The sequence below is a fragment of the Melopsittacus undulatus genome, chromosome 1, assembly GCF_012275295.1.
Source record: "Melopsittacus undulatus isolate bMelUnd1 chromosome 1, bMelUnd1.mat.Z, whole genome shotgun sequence".
NCBI classification, from domain to species: Eukaryota; Metazoa; Chordata; class Aves; order Psittaciformes; family Psittaculidae; genus Melopsittacus; species Melopsittacus undulatus.
The window spans coordinates 100425429-100449207 of record NC_047527.1 but is presented as its reverse complement, the minus strand read 5'-3'; the positions used below and the strand labels follow the sequence as shown (position 1 = coordinate 100449207).

Sequence of the window (23779 nt, the reverse complement as noted above, 5' to 3'; positions counted from 1 at the left end):
CTCAGATGTTGTGAGCACTTACACACAAAACGTGGCTTGTACCATTCCTGACCTCTGACTGATGTCCTTTTAGCAAATTCAGTTTGATGGACAGCAAAGGTCTAATTCTGTCGTCTCTTTGGAGTTTGGGTTTTTTTTTTTCTGATTCATTTGAGGAGAGATTTGGAAATTGCACCATCACTCCCTACTTTCGCTTTGAAAGAGATCAACTAATCCTTTGTAGCATTACCCAACTTTATTAGGATGGAAGTAAATATGTCTATGAGGGTGGTGAGGCACTGGCACAGATTGCCCAGAGAAGCTGTGGCTGCCCCATCCCTGGCAGCATTCAAGGCCAGGTTGCATGGGGCTTAGAGCAACCTGGTCTAGTGGAAGGTGTCCCTGCCCATGGCAGGGGGTTGAAACTAGATGGTCTTTAAGGTCCCTCCCAGTCCAAACCATTCTGTGAGTCTATGGATTTATGTCATTTACTGTTAACATACATGTCCTAATGGTTCAGGCTGAAACAATACCCAACTGCTCCTCACCCCTTTGTGTTCTGGTACACACACACACAATGCTACACAACTGCACAGAGCAAAGAGAAGAGCTCTCTATGAAATAACATGAGGGTGAGCCCCTCACTGAAGCAAGTGCAAGTGGTTTAAAAGCCCTTTCCCACTGATGCAATTAAGACAGCCCAAAATACAGGGTGCAGTAAGCTTCAGAGACTTGGAGATGTGGCAGTAATAAATGCAGGCCAAGTGATGTGAAAAAGAACAAATGAAGAAACTGAAGGCTGTGTCTATCTTGTGACTTGCTGACACAATGCCAAAGGTTGTACTGTGGCATTAAAGTATTAAATACTGATAATTTAAAATAGCCTGAAACATTAAGTAGAAATTGTACTAAAAGAATGATATCTTGTGAATTCATGACTTAAGCAGATAAAGCAAATTTGGAAAATATCTTGTCATGGCTTACCCCACAAGCTTCTCCTAGATCTACTTCGTCATCTACTTTAGTCCAAGCTGTAGCTGTCTGAACATCTCAGGTATTCCTAGCAACAGTAGGACAGATCAATAATAAAATTGGAACTAGAGGTGTTTCAGTGATCTCAGCAGCATCTCAGGAAGAGTAAATGATAAGAACTGCTATTGCTTTAATAGCTTCTGCTTGAGGAAAAAACAAATAAAATCGGTCTCTAGCCATGGAATATGAGGACAGAGAAGTAGGACAGCTTGCCACTCAGAGCAGACCTTCCCCTCTCCTTTAGAAGCTATTACAAAAAAGAGCAAAAGAAGTGAGAGACAAAAGCAAACACACCTTAGCAATGACTGACCCAGGCTCCCATTAAAAGCCAATAAGAGGGTTTCTTCCAGTAAGATCAAAGAGCTAAACCTCACCTGTGACACAACTTTCAGACATGTTTCTGAGTCTGAAGTGTGTATTTGAAAAAGATGAGAGGCAAAAAGAAATTAACAAAGAGAAAAATCTTAAGAGCTGGACATAGGCAACAAATTGTTTGAAATGTAATTATCTCTCTGCATTTATTCAGTTCGCTTGTTCAGTGTTTAACTCCTACCCAGATCAAACACCTTCCATAAAGAAGATACGTTTTTCTCTTGATTCCCCTAACTTGTCACTTCTCTTCTGCTGTGCCATGAATAAATCATGTAATTCCTCTACCAGGTCCTTTACTAGTTGGTATAACCCAATCTGCAAAGTCATTTTGATTCATATCTCTTCCACATCATTCCAAAATACATTTATAAATCTGGAAATTGAATTTGAAATTTTACATGTGTTTTTTCCTGTATCAAAAAATCTATCCAGATTAATCAATTGTGTGTGCAGTGTTTTGCTGCAGAACATGTCTCCATTTTTCCTAAGAAACAGTGATGAAAATAAATAATCACTGTAGAGCAGTGTCCAGCTCCTTGTATAGGACTATGTGGAACCTGGAGGCAGAGGAAGAAGACTTGGTGTCAACCCCCTGGGCTTTTTGTGTGAGCAGCAGAGGGACCAAGATCAGGGTCAGAAGACCTTGTGGAAGCTGCAGCTGAGGTCTGTCAGGTGATAGTGAGAGGTTCACATCCAAAGGAGATTAGGCCAGTATCCTTGAAACAATGTAAGAGTAAAGGTATGGACAGACTACTGTAGCTACAAGTAGAGTTGTTAGGTTAATGCTGTTTCATCTGTTAAAAACATTATTTGAAAGGGTGTAAGTCAGAGGTAAATAGTCATGAACATTGTGGAGAAAGTAGGCAGGGAATAATTGTTTCATGATGTACGAGAGGAGGGGTGCTCAATGAAATTGTCCATCAATAGGTCTAAAATAAGCATTTAGAGGTATATTTCCATACAATGTATAAAGAACTCATAGGACTGAAAAGGTATTGGAAGGTACAAATGAAACTCAGAAATATAAAGAGTTATGAGAATTATAAAATATGTAAGAAAAAATAAGACTATAGGAATAAGATAAACTCAGAGGAACACTAGCTTTTATGCAGTCTCTGTTTGAGAGAGATAAGGTATTTCCACAATTGCCAGGGTATGCAAGATGTAAAGCCATAAAGGAATTTAGCTGGTTAACCTGCTCTGCTTCCTAGGAAGGTTCTACAGATCTTCACCCAACTGGGATAAAAGACCAAAAAAAAGTCCTTCATGTTTCTTGATCAGTATCAGTACTGTCAATTCACTGTTACGTGTCAGTCCAACTAAAAAATGGCAAGAGTGGTTTGGGATAGGAAGAGGGGAATACTTCTTTCTTCAAAAGTAATCGAATTTAAACAATTAGTAAAACCTGAATATCCAAAACCTGAATTAAAACCAGGGATACTCTGACATTTCCATCATGAGTTTACAGGTGTTACGTTTTATTTGATTTTACTGGGGCTTTTTTTAATGCTAAAAAGAAGCAGGGGGGATTTTAACCGAAACCTGTCTCAGAGTTTAGCCAGTCCTGCTTGCTGTCATCAAGAGGAATTTCCTTCCCTCTGTCATTGCTACCCAGAGCAGGGAGTTTCTGAATCACCCTGCAAGTAAGAAAAAGCTGCCTAGGTTAGGTGTGAGCCATGTACTAGATTTTGCAAAACCACACAAGAAGGAAAAATGAGAGTATTTGGATAATTGATTACAACTATCAATTCTGTTTCCATAATAGTTTTGCTATCAAACCATGTGGATTAGGAAATTAGAGAAGGCTTTCTGAAGCATTTGCTTAAACCAAGAGTGGCTGCCAAGCCAGATGGTGAAGTCCTGTCTGACAGCAGACATGATACTAGAAAAATGGAAAAGTGTATGGAGAAAGTGCAATTTCTCCTTGTGCTTCATGTACATGATCATTAATCACCATGACACATTGCAAGCACATTTTCAAGGAAAACAGGCAGAGACAGAGCATAAGGAAGAGCTGTGTTTTCTCATAAATATATACATATATTCTATCTACAGCAGTTTACATTGGCTTGGATGGCCCATCTTGTCTGCTTAACACTGCAGTTGGGTAGTGTTTAGTGAGCTGCAGACCAGGTAGTGTTGAGCTTAGGAGAGAGCCTGCCGATCTCACTGGGGCTTGACCCATTTGCACTTCCATGGTCAGTACATCTGCAAAAAGGCAGAGCTCATGTCTCAGGCAGTACCAAGAAATTCCATTATTTGATTGAACAGTTATGGCCCGTCATGGTACACATGAGCCTTTCAGGCACTGTTGCAGTAAAACTTCACCAGAAATGATTATTCAGGCCTGTGGCTTCACCCGTTGCCTTTCAATAGTATTTTATGTATTGACTGTCATAAACACTGATATAAATGAGTGAAAGGTCTAGCTTTACATTTACACTTTTAGTTCCCTTCTCTAAGCAGTGGCTTTTATACCACAGCATTTTTTTGGAAAGCTGACTGCTTTAGTTTCCCATCCTGGTTCTCCAGCAGTAGCTATATAAGGCTTTAACTTATATAAGGATTACCTCTGCACATTATATTTGCTGCCTCTAAAGATCTAACTTTCCCCCTCCCCCCCTCCTCTTTCTCATTTCTGCACTGTTATTTTGCTCCCTTTACACATCCATCCCCTCCTACCTAGCAGGGAGCCATATGAAAAGGTCATCACCTTGTTTCCTTCAAAACTTCTTTTTTAAACTCCTTTGTCCTGATATCTGCAAAGAGACAAGAGAGCAGTGAAAGAGCTGTGGGATGCTGAGATCCTTCTAATTGTCTCCCTGCAATGCTTTGCTCAAGATTCAGATAAACAACCGAGTTATTGCACCTTAGCCATTATTGTGCATCTGCCAAGCCAGGGTATCTGCCAGCATGCATGATTTACACCTTTGGAAGATGTGGAGAGATTTCACTTAATTTACATTACAATGAAAACACTTTAGCCTAGTTGCCTTACCTCCTCTTTGCATCATCAGTAGCAGCATCTCACAGACAATATCCCATCCACATGAGACCAAATGCCTCTTGCTTCTGCAGAGATTGTGCATGCCTGAAATGGGAACCAGGGATTTGCGCTGTGCTCCTGGAAGCACCCAGAAGGGGACTTGTGTTACACACAAGGCTCCCATTCACAAACACATGCCTGAAGAATGAAACCCCCTTGCACTTTCTAACTGCTTTGCATTTTCTAACCATGACCAAACTGAAACATGGGGGGATCCATTTGAACATAAGGAAACACTTTTCTATTGTGAGCATGACCAAGCACTGAAGCAGTCTGTACGGTCTCCATCCTTGGAGATTTCCAAGGATATCCAAAATGGCATCTGAACATGCTTCTAAGCAGCCATATCAAGGTTGGTTGCTTTAGCAGGGGGGGTTGACCAGATGACCTTCAGAAGTCTCTTCCAACCTCAAACATCCTGCGATTCTATGAAAGTTGTAAGGTGGGTTTTAGTAAGACATGTTATGAGATTATTGTTATCGTAAATGAGAGTTAGTTGTGGCTTTTTCAGTTGAAACTTTCTGTAGGTTTGTTTTTTTTCTAAATAGGAGGCCTCATCTCACCTGAATGGATTTGGCTTTTAGGAGCAAATGCACTGGTTTGAGTGATCAGAGAAGTTATAACTTTTTTGATCAAAATTAAATACAAATCCGACAAAAGACAGATTATTTCATGGCTGTTAATACCAGCCCCATTAAAGGGACTCTGTTCACACTGGGACTTGAACCTCCTTTATCTACGAAGTAGAGAAGAGCCTGGAGCACAAATGTGCTGGCAGTAGGATGCTTTCCAGTTCTCAGTGCATCATCTCCTCCGCTGTGCATTGCTAATTACGTGATACAGAGTTATAAACTCCTGGTCTCCTTTCTCATTAATTCTCCAGGAATACAGTTTAGTAAGATTTAGCTTCAGTATGATTGGAAATGAGGAAGTAGTGGAAACGTTGTGAACTGTCAAAGACTGGAGATACCATTTCCAAGTCCAGGAGCTCTGTCTGTTCTGATACTACCACTTAAGTTTTGCAGGTTCAGTGTATTTCATTAGTGCATTAATGCATTGAGGAACACAAGATAATGGGAGATAGTTCAGGAAAACAGCATATAAAGCTTTTGGTGCTTTTAACACTTTGCCGTCCCATTGACAGAACATCAGATTTTACTATATGTCTGAGTAAGTCCTACTTACTGGTGGGGAATCTGAGACCCCACCAGTATTCAGATCTCCCTACCAGGGAGATTATAAGAACTGGCTGCACGTTCACTGGAGGACTGTGGGAGAGCTGGGATTTGACTTTGTAACATAAAAATCTCAGTTTAATACTTCAGTCCGAAGTTTGCTGCCTGTAAACCTCAGAGTAAGAACTAAGCTTGTGAGGGTCTTTTCCAAATTTTATGTTAATTTTCAGTATAGAAAGTAAGCTGGTAGGTAATAGTTGTTTGCTCTGAGGGGAGATATTATCCATCACTTGAGCCATAATTATGGTGTGGTAAAATCCGTATCTTCTAACCTTGTACTTTTTGCATCTCCCAGACATCTAGTGCAGAATATGAGAGTTATTAGAAAGCTTTCTTATATCGCACCATATTTGTGAATTTGCGCCACAAAAAGTGACATGAGCATCAAAGGGCAGTAGAAGAGTCTCTGGGAAGTGATTTTCCCTAAAATCTGTGACATTTTATTACTATTTTTAATCCCACTGATGATGTATCATTGTGATTCCCTCTACCTTAGTTTCCACATCTACTAAAGCATTAAGACAACTTTTGAAAGTAGTATTGAGAGCAGTGAGAAGAATTACAAAACAATCAAACAATTGTGAGGAAATGCACTTAAAAAGAAGAAATAGGAGAAAATTAAGCTGAAATAAGCACCTTGTAGTTCACTGAGAATAAGCAGCGAAGAATCAAAACCACCGTGAAAGCTAAAAGCATCGTCAGAGAGGAGGAGTTTTGAGGAGGAAATAAGGAACAGAAAAGTTCAGATAATGGAATCCATTGTAATGAAGAAGAAATAACAGAAATTTCATAACAACTCAAAAAAAAAAACCCTGAACCAAAAACAAACAAGCAAAAAAAAAAAATGAAAACAATGTATTGAACAGTCACGTCCTTGATTTGTTTGCACAAGATCTCTTATGATCCCGATAGGAACCCTGGTAAAAAGAAATTCAAACAATGACCATGCAGAGAAAGCCTTGGGAGCAACAACCCTCCAAACTGTGCTAAAGTTAACTTCTCTTAGAGCAGCTGTTAAAATGAACAAAGGCATCAGAGCTTTTGTGGAGTTTTGGTCTGCTTTAAAGACAAATTAGAGGGGCAAGTGTAGTGGCAAAGTTTACTTGTCACGGGTATTGAAGAAGTGACTTAAGCTAGGGGACAGGCTACTGCTGATTTCAGTGTGAAACAGGTCTATGCTTAGGAAGATGTTCAAATGACTCAATTGTCAGAAATTCCTGGAGTTGATGCTTGAACATTTTCGTGACTCATAGCTGCATAACTGATTTGCTCCTGTTTGCAAAAGTTTTATTGTTCTTGTGCAAAGAATCTGGTTGTTAGAAATGTTTACAAAGCTCTTGAGTTTCACTGATGTAATTCTTCATCTCAGAACCGAGTTTTGACTACTGCTTGTTCATTCTGGCTTATTGTACCAGCTTTCCAGTGGGGAATGACAGGCAGTTTTGTTCAATAAATGACACCAAAGGAATGACACAGTCAAGTGATATGCATGAGATAGACAGTATAGAGACCAGTGGTCAGAGTGGGTGCTGGGGGAATTTGCAATGTGCAGTGTATTGCTTCTTTGTTATTTCTGTCTGACAAATACCGATCTTGGCCTTTTAGACTACAGACATTTTAGGGTAAGGCCTGTCCTGATCAGATTGTTAATTTCTCCTTCTTTTGCTTAATGTCTGTACAGCCGATAGCCAGTGTGGGTTTGAGGCCTAGCTGGTACAGGAAGCAGAGGTGTCTTAAGGAGTAAGAGATGCTTTGCACTGAACAGTCTCTTTATAATCCCAGATGGACCACGATGTGCAGAGTACCAGAGTGGAATGTGAACTTCACAGTTTTGACAGTTCTTCCTGAAGGAGAGGGACATCCTCATGTTAATTAAGGCTCTTTTTAGCCAGTTGGAAGCCCTAGGCACTCAACTTGCTTAAGTAGTCAAGGAAATCTTCCTGCCTTTGACTATACATGTTAAAACAGGTAATACAGGTTGTAGGTATCTGGTTTTTCTCCTCTCATAGCCAAATTTTTAAGTGTTTGGTTTGTTGCAGTAGATTTCCCAGGAATCACATTCAGTCAAGGCTCATCTTGTAGGCAAGGTCTGGGTTTTGAGGACTGCATTCGTGGTCAGCTCCCAAACCTCTGATCTTTTTTATAAAATGAGCACTGTATCTATCCCTGTCTTGGCTTCTCTCATGTGAAATGAAATACATAAATAATTCACTGCTCTGTTTAGAGAAAACTTTTCCAGGAATAAAGGCAGTATGACAGTAACATTCTCAGACATTCCAGGTGGAATGCCAACAACCAAAGGTCTAAGTAAAACTGGCATTATAGTACCATTAGAAGAGATATTTTTTTAGGCACCTCAGTATTAAAATGTACTTGTTTTTGAGGTTTGAACTTTACAATCCAGTGAGTCCCTCCCATTTATGTGTTCTGTATAACATAAACACCTCGTAGCAGAGAAAAAGTATGAGAATTTTGTTCTAAGTGTTACAAGAAATGTCCTCTGGCGTTTGAATCAACAAAAGGCAGATATTTGTTGAACAGTAAGCTGAACATTTCTTTTAAAATCATCTTTTTCCCTTTTCTCCCAGGAAACGTGACCAGGAATTGTACAAGCCAGGGCTGGACAGATGTGTACCCTGCGCCGTATGCTGTAGCTTGTGGATATGATTCCAACAGCACTCCAGGGGAAGAGGTTTGTAAACCTGGATGGGTAGACAACAAGATATACCAGAGATTGATATCAGAATCATATCATCTTCCTATGCCAATTTTTTTTCATTCCCACTCTGACTTCTCAAGAAGGAAAGATACTCTTCAGGATCTTTCCAGAGTGGCGGCAGGAATTCAACACCAGAGATCAGACCAGAGTCTTTGTGATACCTACACTTAATTTCAGGTGCTGGATTTTCCATGTTTGAAACAAGCCCTCCACATTTATGTTTATCCTTAAGTAGATACGGTGATTCCAATATTTCTAGGCCAATATAAGCCTAAAAATCACTAAAGCACACAACTTGCCACACAACTGCTCTGCTGATCTCAGCCAGCTAAAGATGTAGAAAACTGTAGGGAGCACACATATTTTCATGCAGTGTTACTGAATTTTGTAAGGGAATCGTAGCATCATAAAATGGTTTGGATTGGACAGGAATCTTCAAGTTCCAATCCCTGTCATGGGGAAGGCTGCTCTGAGGTTTCCCAGAGCCTTCTTTTCTCCAGGTTGAATATGTCCTTCCTTTCTTTTGTTGTATGACATATGTTAGTGTTTCTGAATGTTTGGCATAAGAATCTCAATATGAAATAAATATACGTGGTGGTAGGTCTTTGTGTACGGTCACACATTACCAAGGCACTCAAAGAGTTAATGGAGAATCTGAACAGAACTCAGCTAGCCCTAATAGTGAAAGAATACAGAAAATAGCAAAGGGAAACTTGCACAAAGATTTTCAGGGCTTTACTGAGGGGAGCCTTAGTCTGCCTTAGAGGTCAACCACCACTTCACATCCTCAAGTGTCCCTTTTCTCAGATCAAGTTGTGTGGCACCACTTGCATGTTACCAAAGCCATTGTTACAGGTCTGCTCTTGAAGGTCCTCCATCAAGAGCTCTGGGTTTTGTTCCAGCTGCAGAGGGGATTTGGGAATTCTTGGGACATGCTTTGGCGACCCAATGGGTTGCAGCATTGCCAGAGTGCCGCGTTACCAAGAGAACATGCATTATGTTCTTTTAATTCTTTCTTAATTATTTTCTTTTGATTTCCACTGTTTTGTCACGCTGTTTAAGTCTAAATTTGTGTGAAAGGTGGCTGAGGGGGGTGAACAAGCAGTACTAGGCTGTGAAGAAGAATAGATTTTTGTTGTTGTTGAATTGGCTGTCAATTTAGGGAGGAAGAAATAAAGGGGATAGAAAAAAAGAGAACAGCAGGCTGTGTGGGACATGAAGTCCAGAACAGAGTGATAACCCTCCATGCTGAAAACACTTCATGCACTCTTAACACCTACTGGTTTCAAGTCAGAAACAACAAGAAAAATATGAAAAATAGATAAAGCCTGCATGTAGGAATTTTTAGCTGTGAATTCTGGCAGTCCCTAAGAAGGAGATGATGCAACCATTAAAGTAGTGCCCTTACAGTCTTTGCAGTGATTCCTTCTCCAACCTGACCTTTAATATCCATGTATTAGCAAGTGTTTTGCTGTTTCGCTGTTTGACATGATGAGCAGCTTGTGCCTTGTGTGCCTTTATCCAGTCAAAGGGGGGAGCACCCCACATGTCTCCATGGGCTCTGTCTGAAGATGGTGAAGAAAATTGACACCTCCAGAGGTCAGTTCACCTCAAATTGCCCTCTTTGCATTTACTTTATAGAGGGAGCCCAGATGACTTTAGGCTAGGTGATATGAACCAAAAACATGTTTGGGTACAGGACTGCTGAAAGACTTGATATCAATATTTCTTTTCTTTTTCTCTTTAAAATGTAAATGTTTCACATTGTAATCTCAGCTGCCAAGGCACAAATTTAGAGATTACTGAGCAAGGAACCAAGACAACCAAGGAAGCTAATTCTCACTTCATCTCAGTTTAACATGTACCCTAACTAATTGTATTAAGCAGGGGCTTTTAGAAGTCAGAGAGAAATTTGCCTAATTTCATTATGTAAATCAGTTTAGGTTCACAGTTTGAACCCAGGCGTCCTGGTATACATTTCCTTCACTTCTCTACATCCCTCTTTTTTCTAGGAAGAGTATTTTAGTAACCTGAACTCAAATTCCAGTTCCATTCTTGATCTTGGGTCGAATTCTCTGCTTTAATACATGTGGAATAGGAAGTGAATGTCATTAGCAAGTACAAATGAAGACTGAGAAGTCAGTATTTGCTGTTTCCAGAACAGAGATGACCCCACATGCTACATTAAAGCTGAAGGCAGAGCCATCTCTCTGTACATAGGAAGGGTTGGTCATTGTAAAATATAAATCAGGGAGTCGCTTGTTAAAAAATACCAAGATCTTTCTGTGCATAACTTGCTTCTGTGAATAACTCAAAGCAAAAGGCCTATTTATACCTGTGTTGACACTGGAGAGTTTCCAACTACCACCCCACTACCAGTGTCTCCTGTGATACGTCTTAATTTCCTTTTCCCCATTCCACTGCTTTCCTAAATACAGTGTGGGACAACCTCTTCTTCAAACTCAGTCCCCTACACAAGCTCTGTCCTTCTGCTGGCTAGGTCTTTCCTGGAACACTTCTGCTGTGGATCAAGAAGAAAAATAAATAATGGGAAAATGACAAAATCAGCATGAAGTTGATTGATTTTATTGGAAAAATCTCCACTGCCTTTGGGATCCCAAACTCAAAGACAACTGGAAACAAGACTATATGTAGTTAGCTTTGAGTGGAATCTGCAAGACAGTGGGGTAGAAAGGTAGAACCTCCACTGTTCCTTTCTATAGTGCAAGTCTCTCTATGCAGTGCAGATAAACAAGACTTAGGTGTAACCATACCATTCTGGCTCACTCCATCACCATGGCAGCCTCCTGGCATCATATGGGCAAGATCAGGTAGATAAATTGACCTGAAACCCTTTCTATGAATTCTGTCTTCGGTAACTGACCTAAAGCTCTTAGTGATGTGGATTCATGGAATGGGGTTGTAAAGACACTGTGCCTTTAACCATCTTTGATACGTGTGGTCTAAGAAGCAACAGAGGTATGACCAGTGTAACCTTTGCACTCTCTGAGAACTCTGTCTTAAAACCCCTCCAAGCTGGCTGTGCAAATGCTAGAGGATTACTACTCAGCCTCACTGGTTCTGTAAAGTACCTACTACTTGTCAAGGCCTATGAAAATAGCATATAAAAATGTCAGCCCTCCCTGTTATTAAAGAATGTTTCCCCAAGCAAGCTTGGTCCTAGATTTTCTGTTTAAACTCTCTTTGCCATTCTTTTGTTTGGATTTTTCATAGAAAATAGTGACAAGGAGGGCAGAGGAGGATATATGAAGGCCTGGAAAAATAAGATTTTCCACAAACTGAGCTAGAATCTCATAAAAACGTGTCTCATAAAACTCATAAAAACAAATGCTAAATCTTTTGCCCTTTTTTTTTACACTGAAAACTGAAATGCATTGATTCAGAGTGTTGCTGGAGAACCTTAGGAGAGCTAGAGCTTTGTTGCCTTACTTACATATTTTATTTAGACCACTGTTCCCTATTGGATTTAAGCCTTTGGTGCCCCATGCTCAGAGATGCCCTCTATGTGCTTTCAAAGAGAAAAGCCATAAACTAATTTCCAACTTAATATATTTTTCTGAATTACCATACCTGTGATTTCATTGAGAAAAAATTAAGCTTTTACTTGCCGAAACACAATGTCTAGCTTCCAAAAAAGCAAACCAATTTCCAGACCAGTCCTGTCTTCAAAATTCCTTAACAAGATTGAAGTTCATCGTACTCACCACCTCAGAGCTAATGTGTCATTGGGCTGTTTGGGTGAGCATTGGTCATTCTTGTTCCCCAAGGTTATAACCATGTAGCTGTCTCTGCAAGTGTCAAATCAGACTCCTTCCTGCATAAATTTTTCCCTGCATAAATTTTAACCCATTTCTACTGCAACCGGACTCATTCTTCATTTTCACACCGGTGGTATTTGAGTCATGTACTTTATTGGATGTGATTTTAAAGGGTGAAGGAGTTGTAGCAGGATGATTTCCTTGTCTCACCAAGAAAGCTAATAAAAGCTCAGGATGGTGTATTTAGGAGAACATGTTGGCAGCTCTTTGAAAGACATGTTTTGTTTCTTTTCTTCACATTAGCAAACGGCATTCTATGGCACTGTCAAGACTGGCTACACCATTGGACATACCTTATCGCTCATTGCTCTCACAGCTGCTATGATCATTTTATGTCTCTTCAGGTAAGATTATGAGCGAAAAAGGCATAGGTAAGGGGATGACTTACAGGACATAGTGGCTCTTTAAGTTACAGGCTGTGAGTATGACAGACGGATACAAAGGACTTCTGTTAAATCTCACTTGGGCAAGGGAGAAAAGTTCCTCAGTTTTTCGGTACCACAGTTTTCTGGCGTGCTGCTTGTGGCCTTTGTGTGAGAGTTAAAACCCCAATCCAATTATTATGGGGGGATTCATCTCACTAATGTTACTTGATGTATCTCTGTGTTAGAGGCCATTATCACATAATCATTACAGTCCACAGAGACCTAGTCAGTATGGTATATATGGATACTATGGAATGATGCATTTCTACTAAATTGGTATTAAAAATGGTGCAGGTGATCACACCCTAAAACTACCTCCCAAAGTCTATTTCAGAAATGTTTCCTGCTACAGCTCTATGGCAAGACATAGATATCCAGAGCCATTCTAGGTATGCTAGAGCCTCTGAGGTGTTCACAAGGGAGGCACATTTACTGCAGCACCTTCAGGAGAACCAGGCCTGTATGGATTGATGGGCAGATACTCTACAGCATATCAAATGGCATTAGATGCCTAGATTACAGCAAATGAATTAATCCTCAGTCTTTATTGTTTATAATAAATTCAGGCATCTAAATTTGGATGCCCCCAAAGAAGAAGATATATATAAGATAATTTCCCATTATCATGTTGTTTATATATAGGGAGAACAGCAAAAAGTAGACCTCTATGAGACAGAAGAAACTTCTAGATGTGATTCTATCTCCTCATGCCACTTTCCAGTGGCTTCCCTGAAATGTGTTATATAGTTGTCCAATTTATAACAATCTGGTCAGACATCACTCCCAGAGAAAGCTGTAGGAAATAACACATGTTCTAGGGTTATTCTCACACTTATATGAAGATTGGCTTTAACCTTCAAGATATTTGTGTTTCTCAGCGCACGCAGCCTCGCCACTCCTCCTACAAGGGAAGAGTGAATCAGACACATAGGCAAATTGTCTCAAGATAGAGGGTGCCAGCCAAGCTGGTGTAACTGTTGGGTTCACACTTTCAATTTGTTGGAAACAGCGTAATTTGACTTTCCTTCGCCTGCAAGCACAGAGGACTCAGCGCAGTCACATTATCTTGCCATTGTCAGAGATTAAGAGCATAAACTCCGTCAGTGCACAGTGACTCATTAAGAGGTGGTAATTTGATCATGTTGCTGAGTGAGGTCTGTTATGGTTCTGATGACTGTACAAATTGCCTAGTTCCAGAGTATTAGGCCTTTCACTTAAGCTGATACAAAGTCTTGCTTGAAAAAAAGACCTACTTGATCAGAATTAATCTTCAAAATATTAGTGGGCATGGGACAGAAAAACAGTGGTGGTGACCTCTATATCAATAACAATGATTCAGTTTAAAATAAAAATGCATTTTGTATTGCTCCAGAAAGCCTGTAATATGTGTTAATTTTGGTAGCAACTGCTAAGATTTTATTTCTATTCCTGAAGAAACATTTCACTTTGAAAAGAATTATTACAGTACAGACATTCTGTAGAAACAGACCTGGCTCATGAGCACAGTTTGCTCGGTCAAAAACATTTCTTTTTCCAGTGGAGAGCAGCGTGATGGAACTGTTTTCTATCATTCTGTATTTTGACCTTTTTTTCTGAGAACTGGAAAAGCAGCAACACTGCTGCAGATGTATGGATTGCCACATGTTTTGTGGATTAAAAAAGGCTTAAATGGATTTGCGGTGATTTACATCAGAACTAGTCTGTCTCTGGGTTTTTAATGTTTAATTGTAAGTTGATGCCTTGGCAGAAGAAACATAAAGAAAAAAATGATGCTTTTGAGAAGCCTTGTTATTCAGAAATATTATTTCATGTCTTCCCAACAGAAAGCTACACTGTACTCGAAATTATATTCATATGCACCTCTTCATGTCCTTTATAATGAGAGCCATCGCAGTCTTCATAAAAGATGTCATCCTATTTGAAAGTGGAGAATCTGAACACTGCTTTGTGAGTTCAGTAAGTAACCATACACATTGACGTTTCCACCTTATTCTGTTGCTCTCCTAAACAATGCACCAAAAATGATCTTGCAAATGTGTCTGAGACAGTACTTTGGGAAGATCTCATGGGTTGTTTGTTTTTTCTTTCTCATTTGAAAGAAACAAAAATGTTACTGCTGCAGTTTAATTTGTATGGAAAAGGCATAAAATAGCAGGGTCAGAAGTTTATAGGCATCTGGGTCAAACTCACAGCTAGGGCTCTACAGGATTTTGAACCTCCTGTCAGTCCTGTGTCCCTCTCCCAGTCCCATGCTTATTTCTTGGACATGCTGGTCAAAGGAGACTTTCAGTCCTGTGTTTTGGGATTCAGTAAAACCTTTCCCTTCAGTGAGGGTGGGAGTCAGATCCAGATAGTTTAGGCATCTATGGAGTAAGTACCTGTACATGAGCTATGTGTGTAAAGTGCAACCACAGTCAGTCAAGCTCTAATTAATATATTCACTGGAGTCTGAAGAGTGCTTCACCTCACTTTGAAGAGGGCATCTGCATTTGGATGGCTCTCTGGGCTCTACTGATTGCAGTTACCATATCTCTGCAGGAGTTCAGGCAGGAAGCCTATATGTAGACATCGCTGTCTATTTTTCATCCGGATCTGTACCCCACACCAGCTGTCTGCAACTGTGAGATTTCCCAACTTGGATGATAAATGAGGGGAATAAAGGAGTTGGGATATGTTTTCCACTTTCAAACTCAGTGTTATCAGCTGGAGCAAACATTAAGGAGGGAGAAGAGCTGTTTATCTAAAGGCCATATTGACGCAAGGAAACACTGGTCATGAATAAATTCAGGCAGGAAGTTGAAGTCATCAAAATAAAGAGATGTGATCAGAAGTCATCACAACACAGCAGTCCAGCAAATCCCTTCTGGACTTGATTTTTTATGTCATGCAGCACCAGAAAAAGATTGGCTTTTCTCTTCCATCCAATCTCTTCCTTGCCTTCTGGCTTTTCTGTACCCTTACCCTGAGTCCCATCCCTGCTGTTACATGACCTTTCTGCATGAGCACCTCTCACTTGATACCAACTGCTCCCAGCTTTTCCCTGAGAATATCTGCAGCATGATGCATTTCTGTTGCAGGTTCCTACCCCTCCTGCCCTCTGTGGCTCACTGGGATCTGTATTCTTTAGCAATAATTTGCTTTTTTTGCAGTTTTATTGTGAAGGTCCATGAATAGTTAGAATGGAATATAAATGGGAATAATCAATTTCCTGGTGTTTGCTGCCACAGATAACTGCCAATGCTAATGGTTAGAGAAGCCAAGAACCCAATGAGCCATGGAGTCTGAACTAACCTCTCACCCCTGCAAGAGTTTCCACTGGGTTGTGACTGAGGCACGACTGCAAAAAAGCTGTGTGAGAAATATTTGCTTCAACCGTCCATCAGAAACACTTCTGTGTATAAACACAGGACTTTGGCCTTCAGAACCCACAGCTCCTGGAAGCCAGTGTGCTTTCTGGCAGACACATGGCTACCACCATTGTGTGAGTTTCTCCTTATCAGAGGATTTTCATGTTAAATGCCAACTCAGGGTGAATGACTGCATGATACACAAGGGTTATAAAACTATGTGGAACAAATCTGTTTTTGCCGCACTATGCTGAGTGTACCCCTTGCAAAATCTGTTCTCATGTTGACCCAGTATTTTGGAGAACCTTCTAGGTCACAGGTGAAAAAATAGCTTCGGGAAATGCATTCAAAATGCCTCTCCTAATATTCATCTACAAAATCTGTTGTGTTTGCATGGTTTTGGTTGGGTTAGGTTGGCTTAGATTAGGTTAAATAATTGGGTGCTTTATGCTTTTGAATTGCAGGATAAAATTTTAACTTGGGAGACCTGGGTAGTAGTTCATATACCCAGGGCCTAATACACAATTTATTGAAGATTTTGTGTATAACAGGTAGGTACAGCCTTGAGCTTGTTCAGTCTGAGGAGAGATTTGAACAAACAGTTCAATTTACTGAATGCTTTCACTGCTATGCTGCTTTAGAAAAGGTCACAACTAAAGCTATAACAATGTTGTATTAGAAGAGAAAGTACTGCACTTAGTTCATTTAAGGAAAAAAGGGATAAAGGCACCCCTGTTCTGGCACAGATTCAGGGCTATAAATGGACAGAGGTCTCTCCCAGCCTTTCTGGTGAAGGGACAAAATTCCTGAATTTGGCATTACCTGTTGCAGTAATAAGACTTAAAATTATGTTTCATGCACCAGCCATACAAAAATATTTTAAGCTCTCCATCAACAAATGTGTCAGTACTCCAATCAAGTAGGAACACCACTACATGTAGGTGTATATGTAATCGAAAAGAATTATTCATGGGCTTTGCATTTTCACTTCATTTTACCTAGTGTGGGAAAGCTCAGTTACAGTGTTAACTCTATGCCATTTTAAATGCAGATAGTTTTGATTACCACTGAGTTCAACATGCACACCCTAGAAAATGAAATTTGTTGGGCATTTCTATGGGCCACAGAGCCTGAGAATGTGACAGTAAGCATTTCAGGAATAATGCAACCAAAATACATGTGATGGGCAACACTGAACCATCATGTGAAACAGAATGTGCACCATGCTCTGGGTGATGTTTAGAGAGTGATGTGTGGCACCTGTAGCCTCCTTGAATTCCTTGGTCCTTATCCCTTGATAAACCCACTCCTAGTAGAAAGAAAAGTCTTGCTGCATGAGTGAAAAAATTCAGCCTATTTTTATGGGGCAGAAGCACTGAGTTGGCAAGCAAGGCTTTTTTTCATAACTAAATGTAGCTTAAATGATCATTGATCCCAGGACCTGCATAATGTGGCCCAGGCTTTTTGTCCTGCACCAAAAAACCTCAGCAGCAGTACCTTTACAAATGTCCCTCATACCTTCTCCTCTCCCCAGCTGCCCAGATCAACCAGGCTTGTTCTTAGGCAAAATGAGGATCCCTTGGCTCATGTAGAAGCATGTAGACTGACCTTCAGAGAAAGCTGGCCCTCTAAAAACCCACTGTGGGATTTTCCAGTGGAAAACAAGGAACTGCAGGGACCTTGAATTTGCTAGAGGTAGGAACAGCAGAGGAGTCTGATAGCTGTGATACACACAGCATATTGCCTGAGGTACCAGTAGTCATTAGTAGACCAAAACCACTTTCTCTGTTACGCATTCAGTCATAAAGTATGTCTGTAATTGTGTGTAACTGAGTCATCCTGTTGTCTTAATTTGCTTAAGAATAGGCATATACTAAAGTGTGTTAGTCAATCTGGGCTTTAAGCACTCAGATATAGAAAAGGGAAGGGGTCTGTGAAATCACCCACTCAAACCTATTCAATAGCTATTAATTTTGATTCATTCAGAATATGTTCTGTGTCAGCAATCAGTCATTTCTAATTGAAAACTCACTACCCATGGCTTTGCTGCATCCAGTGATTAATATACTGCATGAAAAACTGTGCCACTTCCAGCCGGTATTTGCTGGCATTCTTCTGGTTTGTTTTTTCATTGTCAGATGCAAGGGACCCCCTTACAAGTTTTAGTTTTTCACGTTAGTTTAATAGGCCTAGTGACCTTCTTCTGTCTTGGAATTCCCACACTTTGTCTTCCCTTTCCCTTCTCTCCCTGGAGAACATGTTGTGAAACACAGTACCCAAACCAGCAAAACTGGTAGAAAGGTTGAACTGAACTCTTCAATTGTTCAATTAAGGGGTAGTCCAGTGAAGTTCCTGCTTAATGGACCCCTATTTTTTAAAAGGAAAAAGAGAAAGACCTGGGGAACTACAGGCCAGTCAGTCTCACCTTGGTGCCCAGCAAGATTGTGGAGCAGATCCTCCTGGAAACTATGCTAAGAGACATAGTAAGGGGATGGTTGGTGACAGCCAACATAGCTTCAATGAGGGTAAATCATGCCTGACAACTTGGTGGCCTTCTATCATGGGTCCACAGAGTTGCCAGATAAGGGAAGAGCAGCTGATGCAACCTGCCTGGACTTGTGCAAGGCATTTGACACTGTTCTGCACAAGATCCTTGTCTCTAAATTGTGAAGGCATGGATTTGATGGATGGAGCACTCAGTAGATAAGAATTAGCTGGATGATTACACCCTTAGAGTTGTGATAATGGTTTGATGACAAAGTGGAGATGGGTGACAAGTGGTGTTCCTCAAGGGTCAGTATTGGGACTTTAAGAAGAGCAAGCAGGGATAGGACAAGGGGGAATGGCTTTACACTGAAAAAGGTGAGATTAAGGTTGCATATTATGAAGAATTTCTTCCCTGTGAGGGTGGTGAGGCCCTGGCACAGGTTGCCCAGAGAAGCTGTTGCTGCCCCATCCCTATCAGTGTTCAAGACCAGGTTGGACAGGGGTTTGAGCAACCTGGTCTAGTGGAAGGTGTCCCTGCCCATGGCAGGGGTTTGGAACAGGATGAGTTTTAAGGTCCCTTCCAAACCCCAAAATCATATGATTATATGATTGTTGTTTCATTTGATATTTTGAGGATTTATGGATAGGTTTTTATATAGTTTCATTACCATTATATATTGATTGCATAATGGTGAACCACTCACATTTCCAATCTAGCTGAAGACGAAGCTGTCAGTTTCATACAAAGATCAGGTTCTTTAGATTGAATTCAGGGTGAGTTTTTCTGAGCTCTGCAAATTTACCTTTGGTGAGGATTCAGACAAGGAAGACTAGATTATTTCTCTTTTTCCTTTTGCATTACAGTAAGAAATTCCAACAAAAAATTTTTTGCAAAGGAGTGTGGGACTCCTAGCAGTTGTAAACATATATTATCAGTGTGAAAAATAGATTTTTTTTTCCTCAGGCCAAATTGATAATATTTACAGGCCCCTAAATGAACTTTATACATGGAAGTTGAAGACAAACACATTTTCTTTTTCCAGCACAGCTCCATTTGAAGCTACTGAAATCCACATTCTCTGGCTCTTGTGGGAGTGCACCAATATACAGGCTGTTGGAAATATGGAAGAGCAGAAGCCTTTTTATACACTTGTCTAAAAGTAAAACAAATATTAGAGACTCATACTTTTCACTGAGTTACATCCTCTGGGAAAGACATCTACTCCCACCTACGCAGAGGAGGGATAATCCCTTCTTAGCACAGACCAGCTGAACTTCGGCTGACTGGCTTATGGGAACAGACTGGCAGAACTCTGAAGATAATGTGAATCTTTCCCTTGACTTTAATTGGAGCTGGGTCAGTCCCCAAAATGTGTAAATATATCAGCTGGCACTTTTTCAGTTGCTCAGCCTGTTCCTGCAGAATTGTACCCAACCACTGAGTTCAATGGGACCAGCCAGGTGCAAAGGTGCTGCCTGAGATAAGGAAGTGCTTTACAGTCTGTCTATCTTGCCACAGAAATGAGGCCCAAAGTAAAATATGGTTCACTTTGTTTTCTCAGCTGTGTAGAGTGAAGGAGACCCTCAATCTTCCAGCCTAATAGGGAGCAGCCACATTTGATTTTCATCCCAAAGAGGAGCACAAGGAGCAAAGCAAAGATCACTGCTGATGTGAAGTGTAAATTTCTCACTGTGCTGTTCCACTTGTCTCTGACCTGAACCACCACACCCTGTCCACAATTTCCTGTGAAATCCAGCCAAATGGTGCCTGTTGGCTTCAGGAGATGGGTGTTGCAATGAAATTGCTGTCACAACACAAAATTAACACACCCATCTCCCTGGTCTACATTTTTACCATCAGTTTAGATTAAGAGGTTTGCATTTGCCAAAAAACTTGTAGGGAATATTATCCACATATCTGCTGATATCTCCATATCTGCTGATCACTGCTACAAACTTGTAAGTTTTACAGCAAAACAAATGACAGAGGGGAAGGAAAAATGAAAAACTAGAGAAAGTTCCTGTAAATTATACAAAGTAAAAAAACAATGGAAGAAAGCAGGGGGGAGAAATGGAGGCATTGTGTGTTTGCTAGTTCTCTTTCAAATATCACACCAGCACTTTAAGGTATTGCGACACTTTTAGAGAAGACCAAAAAATGGGTGGGAAGAGGAGAGAAAGGTCCTGAAGCTACATGCCTCAACCATGCTTTCAAAAATCAATTCCAGTGTTCAATTAAGGATTTAGCAGCAAGTTCAGTGAACGAAGGGTATGTGAAGTAGTGAGAAGCTATAAATAAGAGGTTTGGGATGCTAACTGCCCAAGGCCAGTAGCAGCCAACAGCATGGGAAATAGACTAACCATCCACCTAGAGTGTTTTAATGTTCTTGCTTGGAGTTTGAAATTGTCCAGTGATACCCAATCCAGGAGCATGTTATCTTTTCTATACTGAACATAATTCATCTACCTGCCTAAGTCCCCATAGACACTTTCGAAGCAGGCCTAAGTCATCTCATACATGCTAAAGAGAGAGGGCCTGAATGCAGGTAATTGCTGTGGAGCTGATGGCAAACAGTTACTTCTGTATTGGTGAGACAGCAGTTTATGGCTTCCACACCTGGAGCCTTGGGTTTTGCACCATATTCTGCAAAGGGACTCAACCGTAGTTGGGGCTGGCAGTTGCAAGTAAAGAATAAAAGGGATTGGGAAGAAGGTCTGTGGTGCTAGGAGGTGAAGCTCTGCTGAAAGGATGTGGGATAAGAAGGAAATGTCATCTTCAGGTCTGAGTTGGGGAAGAAAGGAACATGCAGTGATGGAGAGTGAAGGAAACCTTGAGTGTCAGAGAAGCTAAAGGTGAAACATCAGCATTTTGAGAAGGGATGGATGGCAGTGGGGGATGAAGCTAGGCACTGGATGTGTGGTGTTAGAGGGATGCCAGGCTAGGAAGTGAAGTTGTGCCAGGGGTTTGGAATTCTGCTATAGAGAAATGGGGTTTTCAGTGGAAAGGTGGGAGAAGCAGGGGAAAAGGACAGTATTTCAGCCATCTGTTGTCCAACATGGATATCCCTAAACAGATATTCACCAACTAGTACCACAACAGAACCAACAGAAAGCAGGAAGGTGAGCTTGATGGTAGCTCTGGCTGGGCTCCCTCCCTGACAGCTGGCGACAGGTCAGGTCCACAGAGCACGGATGAAGTGATCCTTTCCTTCAGTATCAGATTCTGGGTTATGCACCTTCTGCTCCTTGAACTGCTCATGTCAGGCAACCCTTAAGAAGGTCTAGACCACAAACACCAAGCTCTAACATGGTTTTGCACAGTTTTTCTTGGATGAGTTATCTCCTTGCCTTCTCTTTTGCTGCTGGAAATAAGCCAGGAGTGAAGGCAGAAAGAATGTGGAAGAACTCTGGAGCAGGAATTTTCATTAAGTGACCATCATCCCTGACACAGTGGTGCCACAGTCACAGGCTGGCACCTTAAAGCAATTGTGTGTATTGAAAATAATGAAAAAAATGTGATAAGTGTGAGGAAAGGCATTAACAAAACTCTACTGACCTTCTCTCTGTAGTTGCTGCCTTACGGTTGACTTGCCTTGTCACTGAAAATGTGTTTAGAAGTGCCATTATTCTGTGATTGAAGAGCACAAAATAAGGACAGTTGCCCCATTTACCAAGATAATTTTATTTTTTTATGTCTAAATTCAACTCTGAGTCATCTGATGCAGAGGCTAGAGCAGCTAAAGCTAATCACCCACCGTCTTAGAAATACTCACACTGCCCCCAGAAATTCCTAGGAGACAAAACAGAAAGGCCAAGTACCTCAAAGACTGACAGTTACATAACCCCTGTGAAGATCAGTGGAAGAGAAATGCTTAAATAGCCTTGAAGGTACAGTCATGGGACTTAAACTTGCTTCTTATGTGAGGAAAAGAAGACATAAGAGCTTCCTATTGAATTCAACAGATAGTATTGTATTTGAGGAAGCCTGTATGGGAAGTGGGCAAGGCATAAAGTGCAGTCATGCAGACCATATTTTTGTTGGTGTAAATTGATACAGGTCCATTTATTTTAATGGTGTTCTCAAGGTTTCTGCAAGTGCAGGATCTGACCCTGCTATGCTTTGCTGTGTTGCAAGCACATAAAATAGAGGCTGTCTCATGTAATTTCCATGTTAGTAGAGACACATTTTTAAATGCCTTGTTAATTTCAATGAGCTGTCAGCTGGCATTAAAGAGGTGAAAGCACAAAGAAAGACTGAGGCTATTTCATGGGACTTTGGGGTCCATATGAGTGGATGGATTCTCTATTGCTAGAGAAGTGACACTAACCAGAGAAAGAATACTTTATCCATGTTCAGTAAAGGCCCAGCCCTAGTGCAAGTGGAAGTGGTGGTACAGGAAAGAGAAATGGAGATTAAGCCCAATAGGTTCTTCCTAATGTCTCCATCCTTCAACAGTCTTGATGGTAACAGGTAAGACTTAGCTTGCGGAAATAGTCTGTGTATGCATGTGTATGGCTGTACAGCACAGCTCATAAGTCTAGAAATAACATTTCTGCTTTATGAAAGCAGTAACAAATCAAAAAGCTCAGACTCAAATCCAGGTTATAATGGCTTAATAAATTGCCCAGTGACAGCTGACATGGAGTAGGTATTCCAGTGTGTGCTTTCAAGAAATGATAGGCACATGAAAATGCAATGTATTGTGACCTAGAAGAAAGTGGGTTAAGATAAATTGAATTAATTTGCTATTGCCAGGGCTTAAGAGCACTCTTGCATAATGTTTCTAGGGCACCACAGATGCAGAGCAGCATGTTAACAGAGAAAATGTGTGTTTGAGGCCTCTTATCCCTGTACCTGAGATAGATGGCGACCGTGAAATCAGTTATGTTAATCTATCTGCTGTACTTTTTGTAGGGTTGACTTACAGTTGAAGCCCCTGAAGGCAGCCAGAGCTGAAGGGTCCATCATCAAGACATAAGATTATTATTCCCATGAAGGTCTTTGTTATAATTCCTAATAGATGAGAAATTGCTTTAACTGAGGCTTTTGACTTGGTAACTTAGGCCCTCACGAACTAAAGGCTATATGCCTCAATCATAAACCACTTTGTTACTATCAAAACAGCATTTTAAGAATTTCTTTAATCACATTTCATTATTCACAGACAGTGTTAAGTCCTCAACACCCAAAGTCTCCACGAATCTTCCAGGAAAATTTGCACCCACTAATACAGCAATTTATCATTTGAAATTACTGGTCTGTCAGATTCCCTGATAGAGAAGGAAGGAAGAAGTCAA

The 23779-nt window shown here is 40.7% G+C and overlaps 1 protein-coding gene across 1 annotated transcript in view; it reads left to right on the top strand.

Moving 5' to 3' along the window:
* LOC101872303 (vasoactive intestinal polypeptide receptor) overlaps positions 1 to 23779 on the top strand; it is a 78984-nt gene that overhangs the window by 31416 nt on the left and 23789 nt on the right. The window contains exons 4-6 of the mRNA XM_005150011.3: positions 8253 to 8356; positions 12466 to 12566; positions 14471 to 14603. Of these exons, the coding sequence (XP_005150068.1) occupies positions 8253 to 8356; positions 12466 to 12566; positions 14471 to 14603 (338 nt within the window). The remainder of the gene's footprint in view (positions 1 to 8252; positions 8357 to 12465; positions 12567 to 14470; positions 14604 to 23779) is intronic.